This window comes from Phalacrocorax aristotelis, chromosome 7 (genome assembly GCF_949628215.1).
Source record: "Phalacrocorax aristotelis chromosome 7, bGulAri2.1, whole genome shotgun sequence".
Taxonomy (NCBI): Eukaryota; Metazoa; Chordata; class Aves; order Suliformes; family Phalacrocoracidae; genus Phalacrocorax; species Phalacrocorax aristotelis.
Genome location: NC_134282.1, coordinates 41,008,314 through 41,034,502, shown reverse-complemented (window position 1 = coordinate 41,034,502; position 26,189 = coordinate 41,008,314). Strand labels below are relative to the sequence as shown.

The window sequence follows — 26,189 nt, the reverse complement described above, 5'->3', positions numbered from 1 at the left end:
ACTGAACTTAAATTTTTCATTGTATTTAATGCAAGTGTACATATAAAAGTGATCCTGGAGACAAATCATAACATGATATCAAAGAACAACTGGTAAGTGAAGCTAATATACAGAATATTCTTCACATTAGTTTTCAACAGCAGGAAACAAGCCTACATTTTGTTTTTCAGTAAAATATTTCAGGAAATATATATGATATATAGACAACTTTATACAGACAACTTTTGCTTTGCTCTACAATTCATATCACTGCCTGTCTGGGCACACACTATCACAAAGGCAATTACAAACACAATACCTTTGAAAAAGTCTCTTCTAAGATTTTTATTATAGAAAGAATATAAAAATGAACTGGAGATCTTCCAATCTCAAAATAAGACCCATCTCTGCACCATGAAAAGTTTAGATAGAAGGGAAGGATAAGGTGTTTTTAAAAGAAGCCTTAATAATTTGTATACTCAGTATTCAAATACTCTGTCTACATCTGACCATATTAACTTATCTTGAATGTAGAAGTAAATTCTCTAACCATATCTTTAGAAATATATAGGGCTCAGCAACGGGTGGTAGCCAAAACATTTCCAGCCTTACTCAGCACTTAGAAAGAAAAGCCAGAAGATGAAACATCTCCCATGTTTCCTAGATAATCAACTGGACAAACAATGCTACAGCAATCCACAAAACACAGACTACTGACTTATGGATCTAGGAATTATTATACTGAACAATTTACTGGATGAATGAACATCCAAATATCTGTGAGAATAATGCTGAACACAGAGATACTGCCAACATGACCTTAGAAGGAGGGTAAAAGCATGAGAATATTGCTTTGTCCTAAGAAGGATTGATGTATACAAAAATTAAGTTACCAACCCATGGCTGGCTGCTGACTCCAACTGAAATAACATATTCGCCCTGGGCTGCCCTGATAGTGCATTTCCCATATTGGATTAGAAGAGTCCCACCCATAAAATTTATCTACGTAAAAAGTACTAGATCAAATCCTAAGCAAGTTACTTTCTACTAAAGAAGAACAAAAAAAAATTGTGGGATTGAATTCTTAAATATTAAAATGTCATTTGTAAAAACTGAGGAATAGACAAGCTAGACTTTCTTCAGATCCTTTAGGATGCTAGGATGTATCAGGACAGCAGATAAGTCTCTCTACCCAGAAATTTCTTACTGTTCTTTCCTTGAGAGCTGTTCAGTCTTACTAGAAGGCAGAAGAACTACCTAGGCCTCCAGGAAAACAATACCTGCAAACAAACATTCTCAGACATAACTGGTTGTCTTAGTCATCCTTTCCCATAAGTATTGCAAGAACCAAATCTGACCACCAGAACAAATTAAGGATTAAGTATTAATATGTAGAAAAACACGCCAAGAGAATGGAAATGTAACCACTGCTGTTGCTTTGCTTTAAACTGAACCACAGTTTAGCTTAGTATTTTATTTCTGCTATTTAACTGAAACAAGAGATCAATTAGTTATCAGAAGTAAGCTAGCATGTAATAAGCCTTTCTTTTGCAGAGTACGGACTTGGTGTTGCAAGTCCTGGTTCTATAATTGCATTTAAGGTGCCAATGCATTTCTGAAAAAGTCACTGCTGTTTTTTTTAATAGGTGTGTGAGGCAGAAACCTAGGGAAATCTCACAGATCTGAATTCCTATTGATACTTTTCTTTGCTAAAATAATACTAATTGAACTACAAGAGGCCAGGAACCTAATGTTTCTACTAGAAAAGATGATTGTCACAAGTGTAAAGATTCCACCACACTCCTGTCATGAATGGTGAAGAATTCTCAAGAACATCAACAGACAAAATTAAAATGTATATGAAAACAACAAAGATGATATAATTCATTTTAGAATTATTAGAAATAGAGCACTTACAAGGAAAATCAATTAGGCTGATCTACAGAAGACATGGCATCTAGAAAGTAGTAAGGGAAAAATATAAGATAAAATTCAAACTGTATATGACTCCACATCCAGAACTAAAAGAAACCATTGTAAGTGAAGAGTAAGATATCATGAACAGCACTTCAGTAGGATAGAAACTGTATGTTTCTAGCCGTAAAGATATGTCCCTAAAAAACAAAATACAAACTTTGCTACAGTTCTCAAAGGACAGAGAAGGTAGTTGCGGCATGACAGCTGAGTTATGGGAGATGACAAAGAAGAGGAAGACAGCAACAGCTAGGTTAGCTTCAGAAAATGGTCCTTCAATGTGAAATACTTCACAAAGACCATTGATATTGACCTTTAGAATTATTTCTAGTAGGACACTGTAGCACCTTCTTTACCTTTAGCACAGGGTCCAATCAGTTGTCTCAGCAGGGAAAACAAAAAATTTAAGTCAGTCATCTTCAGTATAAGTACAGAGGACAAAAAGTTTTTAGAAGTATATAGAAACTGTGTCCAAAGCATTGAAATAGTTAAGCCTTATTCTCAGATTTCTGTCAGCCTGTTTTACTTACCATCCACATCTGCAAGAGTAAAGTATGCTACAGTATCATAATGGCAGCTTTTTGTTTTCATTTCTCTTTGAGGAAATTAATGAAGAAAACACTGAAATCAACAAATTATTGACTTGGTGAACCAATACAGAAAACTGCAGTAACTTTCAGCAAAGCTGAGATGTGGTCCAAGCTACCAATATATCTCAGGATTATGATGCCTTTTAACTGGTACCAATTTAATCTCATAACTCTAAGGTTATTGCTTCAATGTAGTTATGGTGCTACTTTTGTTCCTTAATAAAATACTTAACTGTGAAATCTCACAGGAAATGTAGTCCTGAAATTACAGGAGATATAAATATATACACATGCCTACCTTTTTTCTTCACTTGTTTTCCCATTTGACTTAATTAATACACTACTAAATATAGCTTCTGAATACCAGTCCCAGCAAAAAAATAGAAATACCATGGCAGCAAAGGTCACCAACTTCAAGGAGAAATATTCTACTACTTTCTGTTTCACTTTGTTCTTAATAATCCACTTCATACAAGTGATCAAGATCTGTAATTCCTCATAATACTCTAAACATCACAAAAGGAAAGAAATAAAAGGAAGCTGTGTCTAAGATACCATTGTTCATGGTACCGCTCCTGATTTCATATTTGATAAAATTATTTGGTATTTATGCTTGTAGCTTATTTCCATTTTTCTGTCAATTTTTCCAGCAGTAACATTTAGCTGGTAGTGACTTTCCAGGCTTCCAGTAACAATTTTATTTTCAAATTGCATCCTTCACTACGCTAAAACAAATAACTGCTATTATCCTACAGTCTTCATTTGTCTTTTATTTATTCTGTGCAGCAACATAACAAAATAGGTATTTCTATTATTATTTATAATTTCTGTACATTCTTGTTTTAAGCAACTATTAAAATATGAACTTTGTCTTTCCTATTAAGAAAATACCTCTTTTTAAGAAGCATCTTGCCTTTACATATTTTGTTTAGAGCAGAATATATATGCTACTACACAAGTGAATAATAATTTCTTTAGAACAACTAATACTAGGCATGTAAATTTAAAATGTTTAAAATGCATCTACAAGCCTTATGGTAACTGGTACTTAACTATTCTAGACATAATTATTTCTCGTAACAATAAAGCAAAATGAAATTTTACAGATCTTGTGTAAACCCTTAGATATTTTTACTCTACTTTCTGCACCATACATTAATGCTCAGGGAACAATATTTTAAGAAATCGTTGAGTGACTATAAATATGTCAAGCAATAAATACACCTAACATTCCTATAAAAGTTCATATGTAAATAAATACTTTTTTCCCCTCCTCATCTGTCTTGTTTATCTTATACACACAGTAAAAAATTCCCTTTTCTGGTCTAGCTCTTCAGTAGTATAATTCAGTAGTCCATGGTTTAGCAGTTATGGCACAAATTTTAGAAGCTGTTCTTCCTCCAACATTTTTACCCAGAAGCAGCTCTAATTACGTTATTGAAATCACTAGACATATCAATGAATGATAAACACAGCTTTATATCCAAATAATTTAAGCTGAAAAGCTAGGAAACTTTCTAACATGCAAGGTTTCTAGAATATCAGGAAAACAATTCCCAGACATATCCAGCTTTTTATGCACATCAGTGAAATCTTCATGTGATGCACTGAAGCATTTTAGGTTTGTTTTTTTTAAACCAGCTTTTCACACAACTCCGATTTTCAAATATAGCTATGACTTAAAGGTATAATGAGAGCTAGTTCCATATAAACACCATGAGCACACAATCTAGTGTGTAGTCTATTGTAATTAAGACCAGTGATTCAATACCTATTGCTACCGGCCAGGTATCATAGCAACCTTGTGTCACTGAATACTGCTGGAAAACTGTTCAGCTCCAGCAAGACTGCTTCAGGAAAATCGACAAGGGCACTACAGATTGTCAACATCTGTGGGGGTTGTTATAGGGAAAACAACAGAGAAATCTGCTTTTGAAACCCAATGCTTAGAAAATTGACAGGGATGCTACAGTAGCACTACAAAAAGGAATAAATACAGAGAGGAAGGAAAGACCATTTTTTGTCATTAGTTACATGACTTACACACCCACATCCTAATATCCATCCACATCAGCTGAGAGTTGAAATAATGCTACGTTACCACATCGTTTATGTATATCCACAAAGTACTGTCATTTTCTTTTTTTTTTTAACTAAACACAAGCATCATTCATCACCAACATTAATCTGAAAATAAAACAGACCCACTTTTAAAACAATATTTAAACTTCCACAAAAGAACTCTAGTCTTGTATAAATCTGCAAAAAAAGAAAAAAGATTACTACGAGCAAGAACCCAATATTGATTTTTCTGCAGTGCAGTAAAGCATCTCCATTCTATTTGGCTGCTGTCAAAGCCACTCTTTAACAGCTGGAGTCAAATTGCACTATTTACAGCAAGAGCCCTTGTCAAGTGGACCATAAGTATTCTAACAATACACTATTCAAATGGCACTTTGCCACACAAATTGCTGACTTGATGAATACCCTATGTCAATGGCTAAGGCCAATATAAAAGTTTCATTTTTATGACAGGTTTTACATTCACATATTGAGAAAAGCTTTCTTGAAGAACTATTAAGCTATATATTTTTGGTCTTTGGACATTGAAAATAATTAAAATCTGTTTAAATATATCAAGGGTATTTGACAACATTAATATGGATCTTGTGTTAACTGCATTTGTCACACTCATCTGTTATTGGTACTCCCACTGGCACGTGCAGCACAATAAAAGAATTAAAATGGTCAAAACACCATGAAATCAAAGCATTTTGCTTTTGTATCTGTGATTTACATGATGACAAATGTTTTGATAGAAGGGCTTTGATGCTGGACTGCTATGTGAGGAAATTCTTTCTTCTTAGATGGAGTAAAAAGAGACCATTACTTTGCAAATGATATTTTGTCTTAAATGTAATCTTAATGCTAAAACAATGTAAAAATAAATCTGAAGAAAAAATACTGAATCTTACTTGCAATCTTCATGTGGTTCATCTCATTGTACAAAACAAGGTTCACAAGTGTAATACCAACAGGACAGAATAGCTACCCCTCATTTTTTCTGTTACATAAATCTTCTGACATTTAATTCTTAAAAAGAAAGGCTAAAATTGACCGCATTAGGGTTGGTTGGGTTTGTTTGGGTTTTTTCGGTCTGTGTTTTTTGTTTCGCCTTTTTTTTTAATAGAACTGTTATCAACAATTTAATGTGTTGTAAAATTTCCAATACAGAATTTGCCAAAGAAGCAAATTGATAATGAAGCACTCATTGTATACATACAGACTAAAAACTTTTTGATAACCTGAAAGTTTCACAATGGTTTCATCTCTGTGGTCATTATACACCTGTTAATATGGTATAAAATATTGAACACAGATCTCTCGTTGATTTTATGGGATTTCATGGGATCTGAATTTCAGGACACTATTTTTAAGATGCTAAAATACAATGACCCAAAAAATCCAATACAGCACTTTTTGAAAAAACTAAAAAAATAGTTTCCTGCATAAAACCCAAGAAAAAACAGCAGACTTCATAACAAGCCTTTATTTCAGCACAACAAAACAGTGTTAAAAAAAGCCACAGAGCTTCTTTTGTGTGTCCTCCACTGGGATTCTGGAATACCATTAAGGGGACGTCCATTGTTATATTTGTCCCAGGTTCAGCTACACCATATACATTTAGCCTCCAGCATCTCCCTCACCAATCTACAGAACCTGCTCTAACGGGGATGGAGATGGGAAGAAGCACTCGATGTAATGGATTACAGATTTTTGATTAATGAAAGTGGTTTCCCAAGTATAGAACTTCATTTGTTAGGAAATTAGACTAAAATAACATGACTCTAATAACAGAAAGGTTAAAAAAAAGAGATATTTTGACAGTCATAGGGAAGTCTAAGAGACATCAACAATATTCTCTCAATAAAAAGTTTTCATTGGGACAAGGTAACTAATGAAGAAAGTTAAACAAGAAAATTGAATATTTTGTTGAGGAAATCAGAGCAGCCAAGATACATGTCTTGCCAAGAAAAGCACTATAAATTATTACAACTCCACTGCCACCTATTGTGATATTACTTCCAATTTAAGATCATGATAATCCCCCGAAGCTTGTTAAACTCCACACTTCAAAATTTACTAAAAACTATTTTCCAGTATACCATGAGCTGCACATTTTCTTTCCAGCCACTTGCTAAATCAATGCAATTTTCAGTTTAATAGGTATGACCAAAACTACAGTCCAAACATAACTACTATAACTTTTTCTGTTGTTCCTCTTTAAAAAAGCAAGAAAAAACTATTCCTTTTAATAAACTAACAGTGAGATCAGATTCTGTGTCAATGGCCAACGAGTGCACCATCTGCCCCACAACATGCTCAGCAGGATTACGCTCTAATCAGACTTTTCAGAAAATGGGATCAAAAAGAACTTCAGAAATCAGACTAAGGTTAGTTAAAGGTCAAAGGTAGATATTAAGAGTTAAACAACAGTCATTATAAACTCAAAGTTATATGTAAATTTGTAGGTACAATAAAGAAAGACCAGAAAAGAAAACTCAAGAATGAGGACTTGGATTAAGCTGTACTTTACCAGACAATTTTGAAATATCCAGTATTTAATTTGCCATTATTACCAGTGCTAGAAAAAGGCCAGAGACCATTCTGAAGGCTGTTTCCATAAGTGAGTTGAGGGAAAGCATTTTTCATCTTCCCATACTTGTGGGAAGATATTTTTTATCTACATTCAGGGTTGGGGAACAGCAGACGTGACTTCCTCAGTTTATTGCAGAGAATAGAATTCTCCAAACCCATTAATTAAAAAGTGGTAAACATGAACAAACAACATTGAGGCCCTATTTTTAAGATAGACCTGTATCAAGAGCTCAGTGAACATATTCACTCCTGAAGCACAATCAGGGTTTTCAGAAAGATACACATACCATTATCTCCCAACTCGAATAGGGTAATACCTATGTCATTGAATTAGAGATTGTATTCAATTTGAGACAGTTTTAATGATTGGCTCTACTTCTAGTAAATACAGGCTTTTTAAATATCTACAAATAGCTGATAAAAATATAGAGCTATCTAGGCCAGAAACAAATAGAACGACTAGTGCATTTTCAACCTTGATTCTCATTATACAGTGTCTCTGTACTCTTTCTTTCAGGTTTAACAGCACATTAACACTCGTTTCAATATGGTATTTCTATTACTTTTTTGAAAAAAAAAGAAAGAGTACACCTTTTCTATCAGTTGCAATAATTTGGTTTAATCACTTCTGTAAAAAAAAAAATAAATATACTTTTTAGATAAAGCTAAGAACAGTGCCTGGCCAAATCTCTCCTAAAGACTGTTATACCTATTTGCAGCACAGTATCTCGCAAGAAATATCACCATCCCCTTTTTAACCAATAAAGTGCCAAATTTAATCCCATTAATACAAATGCAAAGTGCTTGCACTCTGTTCTGTGATAATATTAATAGCAAACAAACACCCAATAAAAACTAGCATTGAATCACAACAGGAATCTGTGGTTTCACAGAAAAGCAATAATGGAAAGGCCACGTACCATGATGTGCTTTTTCTCAAGGCACATACATCTGAACTGGTGGGTTCAGTTGTTCCAAGGGTACCGCTAATAGGTATGGCCTTAAGTCAGAGGCATAAGGAAATTAGATCTAACTACGGGTGCTAAGTCTCTGAGAAAATCCTTGTGAGATGATTTACTGGGTTGAAGGCATAAAAACTGAGCCAGTCGGAACAAGGCTTTATAAACTTAAAACCAAACCTCCATACCACTTACACAGGGCTACACATCACTGAAAGGTGAAGGGTAAAGAATTTGGATCACAACTCATTGCTCTTGAAAAATGCTCTACTCTTCATTCTTACCTTATCTGAAGATTTTTCTCTATGAGTAAGATTGTAAGAGACCATGCCATGTTTATAACAGCTAGAGGGTTTGTATCCAGCATTTTTATTTCTTTTTGACTCTTGAGGTAGAGGAAGTAGAGCACCTGCCACTAAGTATTCTGAATCTTCAATGGAAGTAAGAATTGCTTTTGCTGTTTCACCTGTTTCATGTCTTTCCAATGTGCCTAGAGAAATACAACAGAAGCTGTAATTTTTTTCAAGGACCTACACTATTTCATATTTCAGCATAAGTAGCATAGAATTAACATAGTACATTTCACGTAAGCATATAAGTTATGAAACATTTACAGATGAGCCAACTAATCCCTCATTTCTAGACCTTGAAAATGTGATTTTTACACAAGTATATTCTACAGCATTGCTATGTTAATACAGTAAAGCTTAATTTCTAAAGAAATCACTACAGCAAATACCTCAGATTCAGACTGCAGGAAACTTAATGTATTTTGTATAATGTGTGAAGTCAGACGCAGTTTTCAAAAGGAGCAAAGGAAATTCAAAAGGATACCACTTGCCCTAACTGTTCAAGTGTCGTTTGTTTTCTTTTCACATAGCATCCATATCATTAATAGTGTAAACACTAACACATTTATGTAATATTTTAGTGCTGTCCTCTAGTGTCCTAGGTTACAAACAGCAAGGGAAAGCTCAAATTTTTCCTTCCATTCCTAAAACCCATCTTTACCTCCAACACTTTTTAAATACCTGAATATACCAGACATAGCTTAGTAGTCAGGAATATGAATACAATGTTTCAGAGACTATTTCATCAGCTGTGTGTCTCTAGGCAATCCAATTCTGTTCTACCCAAAACTGTTATACCCAGTTAGATTATTTTAGTAATAATTTTATGTAGTAATAATTTTAGTAATAGTACTTAATGTATAACTAGCATTAAAGTTATCTAAACTGAGCTTAAATGTATTTGAAATGAGCTCCTATTATATACTACACATTGCCTATAGGAATTAAACGCACAAGAAATTGCCGAAATGGCATGTTGCCTATAAATATCGGGATAAAAGACATGAAGGATTTTAAACATATTAAATATCTGCTATAACGTGAAAAGTTTTTTCCCTTAAGTTTGAATTCTTTGCAGCCTGAAGTAATACAATATGAATTTCCCCTTCCACTGCTACCAGGAAAAGATGTGTAACACTCAAGCTCCATCAGTAACACCCACTAAAAATATTGGACTGGGATTGAGGGATCTCGTATAAGTATTTGTGTATGTATAAAATCTCTTTATCTGAAATTATTTCTCTGAAACCCATCTATTTCTATTCACTGTAGTATCACCTCTGTTACTTATATGCCCAAGAGTCTTTGAATTCAAAACAGAAGAAAGTAATGGAACTGATTCTTTGTCCCCTACAAAATCAATTTAATACCATAGATTATTATAATATTGCACTGAAAAAATAAGGATCAGCCCAGGTTGTTTTAGTATATCATTTTCTCCATCCATTCCCAGGATTTGCATCCAGTGTCAGGGATCATTACAGAACTGAATATTTACGGGCACAAAAGCAGGTTGCCCAAAGATCTTAGACTGTCTACAAACACTTCAAAACAACACTGGCTACAAAGCTCCCGACAGTGAAACACTTAAATATTTCAGGAACACAAAAACTGTATTAACTGATGCCTACAAGGAGGCCTTACACAATTCACACTAGACATGTAAGTAAACACACATTCTTAAGAGTATTATGGAGTTTGCAAAATGAAGAAGTTTCTAAATAATACAATCACCTAACTAATATTATTTTGGCCTCTTTATAAATGCAATGTAGTCTTTTAAACTATTAGCATGCCTTATTTTCTCACAGAGCTCCCTCCACCATTCAGAGCACAAGATGAACAAAAGTCACAAAGGAAATAGTCGTTCTACCTTATTAAGTGTAAAGGACTACGTTTTCTCTATTACCTTCTGCAGCAAGTCCACTATGCAGGGAATATTTTTATGTATACACATGTATATATCCATCCTTGTTTTCTGTATCACTTTTGTCTGTGCACTTCACTACTAGAGTACTCAAGTGCTTCAGGAAGACTATTATCATAATATCCCTGTTAAATTATTTTTATGGGCAATGAACAAAGGCAGAGGTTACAATAAACTTATAATAAATCCAAGAATTTTGGAGGCATTGTATTAAGTTTCAAAGACCTGATCGTACATAATTCTCAGTGTTAGACAGAACTTCAAAAATTCAAAATGGGTTTTGTTAGCTCCAGATGCATCTATGAGTGCGTCATCACCAGTCATCCCTCAGAGCCAGCCTATTCTGTGCAATAATCTTGGGCATATATAACAGAATACAATCATTTAATTAAAGCTATCATACTACAGTGGCAAAAGAGGACAAAACAAAAATAAAGATCTGAGTTGCCTGACTTTTTATCTTCCTATATATGCATATAAACTTAGGAGTAAAAATGAGAATATATTTAAGACTTTGTCCTGGTTTCAGCTGGGATAGAGTTAAATTTCTTCGTAGTAGCTAGTATGAGACTATGTTTTGGATTTTTGCTGGAAACAGCGGTGATAATGTGGAGATGTTTTAGTTGTTGCTAAGTAACACTTACTTACACTGGTCAAGGGCTTTATCATCTCCCCGTGCTCTACCAGGTGCACAAGAATCTGGGAGGGGACATAGCCAGGACAGCTGACCCAAACTGACCAACGGGATATTCCATATCATATGACGTCACGCTCAGTATATAAAGCTGGGGGAAGGAGGAGGAAGGGGGGACCTTTGGAGTAATGGCGTTTGTCTTCCCAAGTAACGGTTACGCGTGATGGAGCCCTGCTTTCCTGGGGATGGCTGAACACCTGCCTGCCCATGGGAAGGAGTGAATTAATTCCTTGTTTTGCTTTGCTTCCACACGCAGTTTAATAGGTAAAGAAAAAGCTGTCTTTATCTCAAACCATGAGTTGCCTCACTTTTACTCTTCCGATTCTCTCCCCCTTCCCACCAGGGGGGAAGTGAGCAAGCGGCTGCGTGGTGCTTCGTTGCTGACTGGGGCTAAACCACGACAGACTTGTATTATTTTCCATAGATCAGAGCTTCTTCCCTGGCAACAGCTTCAGAGTCAAGCTTTCAACTTCTGATCGAAGAAAAAATTTCTAGTTGAAAGAAAAAGAAACAGACTGGAAGTGGTAAAGGTTACAGAAAGGAGGGACAGTGCATTTCACATTTGTAGACCATAGCCTGAATGGAATAAACAGGTAATCTTTATGTACTATTGATATATAAAATACCAGTTTTGCTATTTTACACACACATGTATATTTTATTTTCAACCTCTGACAGATGTCCTTCTACATTTTAGTCTTTATGGATGCAAACTGAGAAACAACTGAACAGGTTGTTGGGTTACTGACCACTTCTGCGACCTACCAAACTTTTCTAAACATCAGTGTCAGGATCATGCCATAGCAAGTACACCATTTTGTACATGTAGTTTGGAAAAGATAAAATTAACTTCTTATCAACCAGAAAAATTCTGGGTTCACACTATGCAAGAAATACGACTTGGCTTCTCACATAGTTACAGGTTTGTGGGGAGTTTTTAATTTGTGTTTTTTTCTTTTTTTTTTTTTTTTTTTTTAAAAGCGCACACTTATAGACAGGAACATTGAATAGAAAACAGTGCCCTGGACAACCAGCTTAGTTTATTACTGACAGAAGGCTATGATATCACAAAATCAATTTCAGAAGCTTAGAGTTCCATCTTTAAGTCATTTATATATCATTCATAACAGCTATCTCAAATCCTTTATAAGTAGCACCTACAAGATGGTTCCTTTCTTAAAAATAGGCTTGCTTGCATATACTTCTTAATCATGGATCTCTGTATGTGCAGATGTATATATATGTACAAATTTGTGTGTACATCTGGAATGGCAACAAAAGGACATAAAGTGCATAGGAAAATGAGTGTGATGAGAGGGCATGGGTGATCATGAAGTCTTACAAAGCATTGATTTTATCCAGTGGACTTTACATTTCTGAAGAGCCCGAAATACTAATTTGCAAATTGAGTAGGTTACAGAGAGAAAATAAAGGAAAGGATCTGTATTCTGTGATTCCTGAATACATCTTTAAGTGAAACAAATGCGGGGGCGGGGGGGAAGAGGGGGAAGGATGTATATGTGACAAAAATATTTTGACCACTACAAACTGCTAAAAGAATACTGGGGCAAGGTGGTTTTTGTTCCAGAAAGAGTTATTTTTTAGGAATATTTTGTCTCTGATTTTAAAGTAAAATAACCCTAAAAAGAGTAATAGAAGACACAACCTGTACATGGGAATACAGGAAAAATGACAGAAATAAAGACAACTCTCGACCCTGACGTATTTTAAACACAAATGAGCCCAAAAGCTTTTGACTGGTGAGCATAAATTAACAATGGATGAAAGAGAAAAGATAGGGTTTTCTAGGTAGCAGAAACACCACTGCTATGACCCCCCTAGTATCCACACAAAATATACAGGAAAAGAAAGTCTTTATCTCTCCAAAGCTGTGACCATGGCAACCAAGTCTCAGGAACAGACAGGAGTGGAGTATTTCACTCTCCTGGGCAGCTTTGGACCACAAGATGTAACTGGCTACAGACTGTTACAACATCTTATTCTTCTGGACCAAGTACTACAAATTGTGTCTCTTGGTGTTAGCACTGTCCACACAGTTCTGCAGGATCTGCTCTTACTGGATGATGCATTTTTACTGGGGAGGTCACGCATATTATTCTGCCTCAAGACGAGATAGTCGCTGACACCACATGACCTATCATCAGGCTCCAGTGCTTTCTGTTTGCTGTCACAGCTAAAGTATTGAAAATCCTCAATATTGTAGTGCTGCTGTGACCTAGTAACTCAGCTGAATCTTACAACATAACAGTGATCTGTGAAGGAAAAATGGTTTCAGAATTGATTTTATTTGAAAAGAGCACATGGTCAAGAATAAGTCCTTTTCTTTACTAGTAGCCAAAACAACAACAAAAAAAAGAAACCCTCACCTTTCAGAACAAGTATCATCTCTAATATTAGCTGGTTTATTTTCTGTCAAGATCTTCCCATAAATACCTATTTCATCTGACAAGAAACTCCCATCTGCTTTCTTCTATGCTGGCACAGTCAGGCAAACAACAATTTTATGTTCTTCACTAGAAGGTGCTTGAATTTTACAAGTCTACCATCCTACTCCAAGACAATGGTCAAGCACTTTGCTTGAAAAATTTCTCCTAACTGCTAGTGTTACCACTTTAATATCAAATTGCCCAAAACAGATGGAACAAGCATTGCATTAAGTAAGCATATGTATTTCCAACCAATATAAAGAAAAAAGTAAATGCAATCTAACAAACAGAAATTCAACAGATCAAACAAAACCCAGCCTATTGAAATCTAATAATCTTAAAAAGTATATTTCACATATAGGAATAGATTAACCATGGAGATACCCAGTGACTACAGCACTGTATACAGGAGCATGTAGTGTGTCTTGGCAGACACTCCATAATGATTTTTGCATTTGAAAGATTTCTGTCATGTAGTCCAACTGCTGTACATTATTTACATTCTTCAGAATATACATTTTCAGAATAGCATTAGAAAACTATCATCAGAATATCCTTCAGCTAAAGAAAGCTATGAAGAACAATACAAAGAAAACTACTGAAATACCATATATAACACAGGTTTACATATGTAGGCAAGAAAAGCAGTTCTCCAATGTAGTCAGTCCTCATATCAGGATTTCTGCTGTAGACACAACACCCCAAAAGAAGGGGCATTAAAACTCCTGTTCTCTCCCTAACTTCACCTAAGCTATTCTAAACAGTAAAGGACAATAATCCTGTAACAGGAATTGTTGAGATGTGTTAAACTGGGCTGAATGGAAGAAATGGCCAGCTCTGAACTTGGAAGAGATGTGAGTAGTTTCATTTGAAACATGGAATGAGGATGAGAATCTATCCCTTAACGTCTGGAATGAAAGCCCTCCCTGATATGAGCTCATCTGTTTGACTACACTAACCATGTAAATCAGTTCTCGTTTCCACTGGGTTTTGGTGGCGGTTTGTTGGGTTTTTTTGTTTGTTTGGGTTTTTTTTTTTAAATATATATAATCTTACTGAATATCAACTGTAATAAATACATCCTTTTAAACAGATGCATACTTATAAATTCCACACATGTTCTACCTAGTATAAAGTACATAAAAGTATGTGCGTGTTGTATACATAGGAATATAAAGATACCTGACTATTCTTAGTATAAAAAAGTGTGTTGTTACCTTCTGCAGATGGGGCAAAAGATTACATTGCCTTTTTTTTTTCCTCTGAGACAGACTTTTCTAGGCTCCACTACCTTTTATTATTCTACATCAGTTAGTAGTTACTGAACAATGACTCAAATCTAGATAACTATGAAGTAGTCAAGTACAAGCTACAGACTGACCCAAAGCTTACCTGTATAAAATGAGATGTCATTTTAAAAAAATATCAAAATATCAGTTAAGACTTAACTTAAGGCTGACTAATTAAAACAAACAAAAAACCCTGAACACTGAACTTCCACAAAGCATATATATTTGTGCTTAGGACTTATTTAGAATCATTCATATTTTTAAAGTATGTGAACCAGTGTTTCCTTATCCTTTACATCTTTTAGAAAGAGATCTAAGAGACAGCATAGGATGTGCAGAGAAACTACAGTAAAATGGCAACCTTTCACCTTATTGCATGTTATCACTTCCATCATACATGTTACCTTTAACATACCTTGGATTTCTTCAGAGCTGCTTTCTTAGAAAAATCTAAACCAGAAACTGTTTAATGTTGCATTAAGTACTCTTGGCCCAAGAAGTTATCTTGTCTCAGTTCAATCATGCACAGCTGGGTTAACTCACACCCTGCAGGTTTTCCCTTCCTCTAAGGATGCCTCTTAAGCATGAAAGTGGAGGGGGGTGAGAAGTCAAGATCTCAACCCATGTGGCGTCTGCCCTAACTATTAACATTGGAGGTCAGACCATAACCTAAGTACAGAAGAGCTAAATCACTGAAACCTTTTTCCAAATACAAAAAGCTCCCTTCAGGGAAGATACAAGCCTTTCACAGTCTTTAATTAACTCCTCCTAGTAATGCAACAGGGTAGTTAATATTTGAGCCATAGTTTTGTAAAGGCTATTATTTATAGTTTCACAAGGGATTATGAAAATCGGTGCAATATAACTCTTTGAGAGATCACTGTTAGGAATACCAAATGAGACCTATTTGTCCTAATATCAGAGAGAGTATGCACAAAAGTGTTTTTTGTATAACCAAGCAGACTTTAGGGCCCTATATTCTGGATACAGTCACAGATGTACCTGATTTAAGACAAAACTGTTATTTAAACAAATTGCTAACAACTATTATATTGTGTAATTCTAAAATGAAGGAAAGCAAAGATATTGTGTGGGTGTGAATTGAGCATTTGTAGAATTTGAGTGTGTGTACAAGACTGATAGGACTTTTTTTAAAGCACATAGTTAGACTGAAACAAAAGAAATTTTACTCAAACTTCAGAGTGTCTTGGAGAAAAACAACAACAACAAAAAAGAAGCAATTGGCCATACACTGCATTTTCCTGGAAAACTTATATTTCTTCAAGAAAAGCCTTGAATGTTTTCATTCACACAGATTATGGCAATTTTATCAAAAGTTTAATTTTACTATCCAAATGTCTAACAAGAGTTCACTAAAACAACCCTGTAGGCATTTCTTTCAAGTAGCACTTCTCACAATTTGACCATTTAGCACTTCTGAAGATTTATAGTTTATCATCAGTTAAAGATGAAGTTCATTGCCCTACTCACATGAACTGCATAGAGATCAACCTGGTGCCCCTTCCTAATAAAACACTTTCACAGTTACTGCATCTTACTCCTACAAATGTATAAATGACTTGGATTTCTTGACTGGGGCACAGGACCCTACAGGCAAACTTTGTTACCCACAGGCTTTTTTTTGATCTCAAGCATGTAAAAAATACACATGTAGTATGCATATAGTCATGTACTGTGTTTCACAAAAGACTTACCAGACATAGTTATCAAGGACTCTAAAACTGAGTTTTCCACCAGCCCAGACCTTTAGGCTATGCATAGTTAATCGGGGGCGGGGGGGAGGGGGACAGGAACAAAAAAGGTACTGGCTGCTATGACTTTGACCCCAACTATACCACAGGCTCCAGCATATGAAACACATCTACAGGATTTATCAGCTAGGCCACACTCAGCCACTCAAATCTAATTCTGGCCAATGACCTGAAGAGAAAAAGAGAGAAAGATGGGCAGAGGGACAGAAAGGAAAATGGAAAAATGAAAAAGATACCAAAAGAGACCGTAAATTACTAAAGTTTGCAAGGAGAGAAGGGTCACAGGAGTGTAATTATTGTTGCTTCTACAATTATCTAGGTATAAATGTCTAGTAAATTAATGACCAAGATTACTTTGATACAGTTCTAAGAGTTTCATTAAAACTGTACTTCTCACAGCCACCTCAAGAAACCTAAACCCTTAGTTTTCAAACAGTTTAACCACTAATTTGAGATGAGAAAAGCTGTCAGATGTATTAAGTGAGGATCTACTTAAAAAAAAACACCAAACAAACCAAAACGAACAAAACCCCATATATTCTGCAACTCATGATACTTGCAGAGTTTACCAGAGGTTTAGAAGACTTAGTATTGTTGGCACCAATTATAAAAATATTGGAGCACATATAACTACATTCAAATTATCTTTAAACAGTGTTTGAAAGTGATCCAGCATGTTTAACCATCAATATGATCAAAGGTTTGATCTATATATAACACCACTACATGCAGAGTAATTTCATTTTCTCCACAGCAATACACATTAAACAGTGTCGATAAAAGAAAATATCTACATAGATATTTTAGTAATTGTTCTCAAGAGTTCAGAGGTACATGAAAAGAAAACTAAAGGCAGAACTGCACAAATGAGATTTGTGCAATTAGATTTACACAAATGAGATTTGTGCAATTAGATTTGCACAAATGGTCTTAACCTTAACAACTCAGAGCTTTTCAAAGCTTACCTTCATAAACAACTTCTCCTTCAAACACGTCTCTTAAACATAGAGTTACATAACTGGACTTTATTAAAGATTAAAAGGGATTATTTTATGATCTAGTGTAATTCAATTTTATGTAGAATACTTTAGTTAAGTTATTTTTAATTTAATTGTCCTGTATGTAATTAAATGGTTAATTAACAGAATGTTAACAAGTAAAAGATAAGGCTCCATAAACAATTCAGAGGTCAGGACAGTCATCAAAAAAAAGAAAATAAAGATCAAGCTGGTACTTAATAAAAAGCTTATAACATTTACCATCAAATATCATCTTATGAATTATATTTTTCAGCAGTGCACATTTCAAGCAGATACAGTAAAATCACCACTTCCATTAACAGAAATACAGATTACATACTAAAAATCACTATGGTCCCCACAGTTCTCATACAGCTAGCAAGCACAATGTGAAAAAAAAATACTGTATTGAATTTTAAATTAATATATGAATAATTTATCCAAAGCATTTTTAAAAAAATGTGTTAGATATTTTCAATCAGTAACATTAATGGAGCTTCTTGTTCCTGAAGGACTGGACCATGCTTCAGTTATTTGGTACTTTTGCAAAACTAAGAAATCAGGTTTTGTGTATAAAAAAATAATTGTCTTTTTGTTTGCAAAAAGACTCCCCCAGGCTAGGGGCTTAGAAGATGACATGAAGTCTTCTGAACTTTGGTTTTAGAGCTCACAAAACATTTTTAAAAAACAGCTTCTAAACAAGTAGTGAAAAATTATAATGGCACTACTAGAAGAACATGTGAAAGCACCCTCACTGGTCCTCTGAAAAAAGATCAAAGGAGGAGGTTTTTTGCATTTTGGACCAATTTCCCTCCTCACATGGGTACTGTTTACACTGATTCTATTAATGCAAATGGTCCATATCTGTACTTGAATTTATTCTAATATAGCATATTAGGAAGAACAGTAGTGACAGTGTCATAGACAACAATGCAATAAGACAATCCTCAGTGTATTCAGAAGCCTGTAAGATAACTAAGCCACCACATCTTCTCAAACCGAAGTGCAGTAATGCCCCAACACATCTCATAATCCCTTTGCCTTAGTATTTTACGTACTGTCTATTCAATTTCATCTGCCATCTGAATGACTTAACTGGACACAATCTTCCAAAAACATGGTTAACTACACAAATCCAAACTATTATTTATTGATGATTTTGACCTTTTCTAGTAAGGAATGTAAACATACACTTAATTTTCACTCTACAGGAGATCTGATCTCAGCAGAAATACTATTTAAGCATATGTTTCAATTTTTTTCTGTGTTGGGGCTAGCATCATGCAAGAAAGTTCTCTAAATCTGCATTCCCTGGGTGAGGGTGAAAAGTACATTGTAGCCAGTGTAAAGTTACTGTGTGTTATAATGATAAGTGGACAAAAAGTTTTATTAAGTGATGTTATTCTATTTTTTAAATTCACACTAAGCATGTCATAAAACAATAAAACAGAAGACTTGCAATGCAAAAGAAAACATTAGAAGTTGATTCATTCTGCAAGCATGATGAACTTCAAGGAATAAAGTAATATTAAACTAGTATTAATTGAAAGACTGACTTTATCTTTGATAAATGAAGATTGCTACCTCTAAGTAAGGAAGATGGCTCTTTAAAGTTTACCCATTCTTTCCTCACTCTCAATACATATTGCATAGAAATGTAGCTTAGTAGACATGCTGCCATATGCTGTATACAGCAAGAAAAAACCCACACTGATCCTTTCATTACTACACCTTATCACACTGATATTTACCTTTTTTTAAAAAAAGGAAAGATACCAACTACTTAGGAAAATGTAAAAGCAATATAGATAACAGCTAATTTCCTTATTGAAGTGGATTTCAACTGGTGGTTATTGGAAGAAATATTCTGCACTTTAATTAGAATAAAATTTATTATTGATTTTCATATTTGTCTTCTAGCACAAATAAGTTTGGAACATATCCTGTACACATGCTATATTAATATTCCAAATGTATTATTAGATCAATATTTATTGTCATGGAAAGATATTCCACTGTAATGGAAAGTTGCTGTATCCATCTATTAAAATTTAGGCAAAATACATTAAACTACACAGATAGTAGTTCATGGCTTCTGTACTGTTTTCTGTATCACTACCCACATGCAGGTGCAATGACAGCATTTAAACTTAGAATACAATAAACTTACTTTGTTCTGTAAACCAAAGGACTAAAAAGATGAGATTCAATTTATCTTATTCTAGACCTGTAATAGCAGCAGGCAATTAGTTTTGCTTCCACCACTCCCCAAGTGCCTCTTTAGACTCCACTTGTCATCAACGGGGAAAAGATACAGACTTATGTATTTTATTTATTCCTACTTTCTCCTGCTCATTAAAAAAACCAATATGAACTACTAGCTTATAGGTCTTAAGTACAGATAGAAGTCTCAAGTTAGACAACTCCACTTGAAGTCAACTATACTCTTGGTATTTAACATATTTCAGCATAAAGTATGCTGAAATGCTTAATCATTTGGAACAAAGACAGCCCATTGTACTTGGGCAACTTCCCATTGACCGTGTAAAATAAGGTATCTTTGCCAATCTCATGGTGAGCGTACAACAAGTTGTACATGAAGTAGTACTAGCTTAGATTTTAATCCATGAGACAACGCTTCTCCCATCCCATAAAGTGTAAGAAGCCTATTATGAAAGCCTGCTAAGAGACAACAAATATTTTAAAATCTTCAGAATGTTTTTTGAAAAAGTGTCAGCCTCTGTCATAGGAAATCGGACTATGAAGTCTTTCATCTGCTTAAGGGGTCATCCTCTTAATTACCTGGTGGAAAGAGTTTTGGAGCTAAAATAGTATAACTGAAAGATGGTCATAGGTACTAGAAGCCCCTAAACTTTTGTAAAGTCATCTGTCAAATTCAACCGAATTATTGCTGACTCCACAACAGTGTAAATATTGAAATATTCATGGAAATTCCTTAATCCGCAGCCTGAAATTATAAACAGACTGGCTGTTTTCCCAGTTACCCATTAACTCTAGTACAGTAACACTGTTCAGATTTTTTTAAACTACAAACAGTGATACATAAGTCTGACACAAAATCAGGTCCTCCACTGACTTTAAGTGAAAGAGGCAAAGCCTCACTCATGAAGCTAACTGCATAGCTGGAAAAAAAATAAAAACATTTTTTGACTATAGATAAAATAAAAACTTTATGTCCATTTCCATAATGGAATCCAAGCACAAGGCTACCACTTAAACTTTATCCTATTTAACTGAGTCAGGGAACATGCTCGCAGAATCACAGAATGGTAGGGGTTGGAAAGGACCACTGGAGATCATCTTGTCCAACCCCCCTACTTAAGCAGGTACACCCAGAGCAGGGGGCACAGGACCGTGTCCCTGGATAAATATACAGACAAGTGGTACTATGCATGGCTGACTGTTCATCTGCCAGCAGATGAAAATCATAATGTCTGCTGTGTTTCTGCAGAGGTTTATCTGTGATGCTGTATACATCTTTCCCATACATCTGAACCATGCCTTGTCTCCTGAGTGGCACTGATGTATCTACATAGCTCTTAATCCCAGTCAGGCCAATTTCAAGGACCAATTCCATGACTCCTTGTGTCCCTCTGCAATAGATCTAATTCACATTAAATGAACTACAGTATATCCTAGTAGGCTTTCCCAGGCATTCACCCTAGATGGCATCTTTTAGTTACCAATGCATAACAGCAATGGAAAAAAAATTAGTTTTTTAATTGCTAATGTAGTAGATAACTGCATCCCTTCTTGTGTTCCAGCTATTCCTCAAGTAGTGATTGTAGCTTATTCTTGCCTGATACTAGTAACAAAAGATACAGAAACAGCAATTAAAACCCACACTTTCAACTACCTGCACCCTTTCTGAAGGCGCAATATACATGAGCAGTGGTATCAATTTTACTTCACCTGTAATTTTGAAATAGGCAGCGTTTTCACAGCTAATGGAGAGACAGTTAAAAATATACTCCGATTTTTGTCTCTATGGTACCATTACAGCTCACTCATTTACAAAGTATTCACTATACTTTAGAGCGTGAAGTTGTCTAGCTGTACTACCTAAAGTTGCTTCTGAGACGTAATTCTGTCTCCAGACCCTTAACTTCTTTGGGCTACCTCAGGCATTGTATGGTGATAGAAATTATTAGTTCTTATATTGTTGAGTGCAGCAATTTTAATTTTGGCCTAGCATCTTTGTAGAATTAATGAGTCAAAGTCATTTTCTGTGTTAAGCACACAAAGCAACAGCACTGAATTCACTCACGCAATATTTACTGTCCAGAAATTGAGGACAGAAGTGATTGATTGGGTTTTTTTGGGGGTGGTGGGGGGTGGGGGTGCCTTTTTTTGTTTGGTGGTTTTGTTTTTTTTTTAAACTAAGGAAGAACCACGTTGCACCACACTGCAGGCATAAAAGTATCCCCACTGTCAGGAGTTAATTCAAAGGCATACACTGCCAAAGTACCATTTCATCCTGCAAGATACCTTTCCGAGCAGTGCAGACCTGGCCCTCTCCAACACCACACATGGTACTGTCTTTTCTCAGGCCTATACAGATGACTTCTTTAAATCAACAGCCTAAAATTTCAATTTAAAAATGACAGAGTGAATTATATTTAGGAATTATTTATTTAGGCCCAGAAGTTTGGAATACCTATGCCCTGTCAGCACTATTTCTAGTTAATGGTATATATTCCATGAAGTAATAAGAATACTGAAAGGCTGAAAAAGTAAAAAGCTAGGAATGTGCATAATTTTAAGATGCGGGCTACATTTAATACACAATTTCCATGAAAAATCTAAAACAAAGAAAATAAAGATGCTGTTTATCTTAGAAGTGTGAAAGTTAAGTACAAAACGTAACCTGCCTTCTTAGTGCACAACAAGAACTATTCTGTTGTACACTGCTATCGTCCTGCAATACTAGTGTGCAACACAAGTCCTACTACAAGTATGCCTTGATATGAACTAGTGCATTTCTTCATGATGCCTCTAATGCTCTAGAAATAAGCTTTGTTAAAAAATCAGCTTTTCCATTAACTTATTTGTGCTATGGCAGATTAAATTATACTCTTTCTCATGTCATTAACAGTTATTTTGGCCTAAAGTTTGGGGACCGGTGGTGGTGGTGTTGGTTGGTTTGAGGGGATTTATTTTGGTTTGGGTTTTAGTTTTCTTTGTTTGGTTGAATTCCCCTCTTTAAGAAGGGAATTAAGTGTTGCATTGACATACTACGATATCCGAGTCCCCTTAGAATCCAATGTCTTGTCAAGAGGCATGTTAAGACTTGCCACCTTGTGAGCTTGAACCTTAATTCACATCATAGGAACACCTGAGGAGCTGTTACACTGTATCCTACAAATACATATATACACATATATATACAAATATATCCTACAAATGTATCCTACAAATATAACAGCACAGACTATGATGGATCCATAACAAATACATTGTAAAAGTATGTATGAGCAAGCAATGATTATTTTCTAAATGTCAGCATTTTAGTGCTTTTACATCTCATGTATTTCATTTTTTTAAAGAAAGTTATTAAGTTCTGATGGAAAATAACTGATGCAAATCAGTTAAAAATTATAGCTTGTTGTGCTGGGTTTCCTACTTGAGCCCGCTGGGTGATCAGTGCAACCCATTTACTCCACGTAGCATCAGTTGCATGGTGTGTAGAGGGGACGTTTCCTTTGAACATCCAGCCCAGCACTGGCAGTTGGGGTGCCAGGAGAAACTGTGCCTCAGTACCAACCACTTCTGAAGCAGCTCAACCCCCTTCATATGCTGCCAATATCTCTTTTTCAGTTGGAGTATAGCGGGCTTTGGACCCTCTGTATCCACGACTCCAAAACCCTAGGGGTCAACCTCGGGTCTCCCCTGGTGTTTTCTGCCAGAGGCTCCAGGTAGGGCCATTCTCCCCAGCTGCAGTGTAGAGCACATTTTTCACATCTTGTTCTGCCCGGACTGGCCCAAGGCCTACTGCATGAACTATTTCTCATTTAATCTGTTCAAAGGCTTGTCGTTGCTCAGGGCCCCATTTGAAATCATTCTTTTTCTGGGTCACTTGATAGAGAGGGCTTACAACCAGACTGTATTTTGGAATATGCATTCTCCAAAAACCCACAACGCCCAAGAAAGCTTGTGTTTCCTTTTTGCTAGTTGGTGGAGACATGGCTGCTATTTTGTTGATCACATCCATTGGGATCTGACGATGTCCATCTTGCCATTTGATTCCTAAGAACTGGATCTCTTCTGCAGGTCCCTTAACTTCACTTTGTTTTATGGCAAAACCAGCTTTCAGAAGGATTTGGACTATTTTCTCTCCTTTCTCAAAAACTTCTTCCGCTGTGTTGCCCCACACGATGATGTCATCAATGTATTGAAGGTGTTCGGGACCTCCACCTTGTTCCAAAGCATTATGGATCAGTCCATGGCAAATGGTAGGACTGTGTTTCCACCCTGGGGCAGTCGATTCCAGGTGTACTGGACACCCCTCCATGTGAAAGCAAACTGTGGCCTGCACTCTGCTGCCAGACGGATGGAGAAGAATGCATTAGCGATATCAGTTGTGGCATACCACTTGGCTGCCTTTGACTCCAGTTCGTATTGAAGTTCTAGCATGCCTGGCACAGCAGCACTCAATGGTGGAGTGACTTCATTCGGGCCACGATAGTCTACTGTTAGCCTTCACTCTACATTAGACTTCTGCACTGGCCATATGGGACTGTTAAAGGGTGAGTGGGTCTTACTGATGACTCCTTGGCTCCTCAGTTGGTGAATGAGCTCACGGATGGGGATCAGAGTCTTGGTTGGTGTGATATTGCTGCCAGTGCACTGCTGCGGTGGCAATCAGCACCTGTTGTTCTTCGACCTTCAGCAACCCCACCACAGAAGGGTCCTTCGAGAGACCGGGCAAGGTAGACAGCTGTTTAATTTCCTCCATCTCCAAGGCAGCTACACCAAAAGCCCACCTGTAACCTTTTGGGTCCTTGAAATACCCTCTCCTGAGGTAGTCTATGCCAAGGATGCACAGAGCCTCTGGGCCAGTCACAATGGGGTGCTTTTCCCACTCATTGCCAGCTAGGCTCACTTCGGCCTCCAATACAGTTAGCTCTTGGGATCCCCCTGTCACTCCAGCAATGCTGATGGGTTCTGCCCCTATATAGTTTGATGGCATTAAGGTGCACTGTGCACCAGTGTCCACTAAAGCTTTATACTCCTGTGGGTCAGATGTGCCAGGCCATCGGATCCACACAGTCCAGTAAGCCTGGTTATCCCTTTCCTCCACCTGGCTGGAGGCAGGGCCCCTCTGTTCCTGATCATCGTATTCATCACTCGCTTCCTGTAAATACGAATCACAGGTGTCTCTAAGATCAGAAAGAAAATCAGCGCTTCTGCTCCTCTATCTGGGGTATTGCTTACTGGAAACTGGAGCAGCAGCTTTCCTGGAGAAACTCCCCTGAGTGATTGTTTTCCCTTGCAGGTCACATACTCCTGCCTCTAGGGTTGAGGTAGGTTTTCCATCCCACCTCATCATGTCCTCTCCGTTGTCACGCAGGCAAAACCGTAGGGTGCCCCGTTGTGTGTATCCTTTCTCTTGAGCAAAGGGACACTTACTCCTAATGGCTGAGATACTGGTCCGTACTGGTGGGGAGCAGGACCTATCTTCTTTGAGTTGCTGGACTTCTTGGGACAGTTTCTCCACAGCAGAGACGAGCGAGGAAGAGATATTTGTGTCGTAATCCCAGAGTTTATCAATCAACTCCACCACTGTTGGTGTCTCGTCATCTTTCCAGGATATTACTGCCAAAGAGTTCCCATGCATCGATGGTGTGCTCCCTACAAATTTCTGCCACATGGATTGTGTGCACTTGGCTTCATCTGGATCTTTGGATGACTGTTTATTGTCCAGGTCACCATAAATCACCTCAAGCATGGCTAGTTCCCTCAGGTACTGGATACCTTTTCTCCATGGTCATCCATTTTCCTAGGCGAAATACAATATCTTCTTTGAAGGGGTACCTTTCTCTCACACCTGACAGGAGTTGCCTCCAGAGGCTGAGGGCTTGTGTTCCTTTTCCAATTGCTTTATCAATGCCCCCTTCCCCAGAAAGGGATCCCAGTTGTTTGGCTTCCTTCCCCTCTAATTCCAGACTACTGGCCCCATTATCCCAGCATCAGAGCAGCCAGGTGATAATGTGCTCACCTGAACAATACCCGAAATCTTTCCGTATATCCCACAACTCTTTCAAGGATAGGGATTGAGTAGTTTGTTTCTTGTACACATTCTTCCTCTTCCTCCTCCTCTTCTTGTGATGGCCCTGTTTCTTTATAATCTTTTTCTAAATGAGTTGACTTTCTCTTCCAAGATTTCTTGAGTATAGGGGCAACTGATACTGGCACAGGTTGGTCCTCTGATTTAGCTGCAACACTTGTCACTGGGGTTGGAGTAGCTGCAGTGTCTGTCATGGGGGTTTGAGTGGCCACAGTGCTTGTT

The 26,189-nt window shown here is 36.5% G+C and overlaps 1 protein-coding gene across 2 annotated transcripts in view; it reads right to left on the bottom strand.

The window, feature by feature from the left end:
• Positions 1–26,189, bottom strand: part of WDR72 (WD repeat domain 72) — a 122,708-nt gene that overhangs the window by 74,657 nt on the left and 21,862 nt on the right. For both annotated transcript variants that reach the window (XM_075100332.1, XM_075100333.1), the window contains one exon: positions 8,446–8,651. In XM_075100332.1, the coding sequence (XP_074956433.1) occupies positions 8,446–8,651 (206 nt within the window). The remainder of the gene's footprint in view (positions 1–8,445; positions 8,652–26,189) is intronic.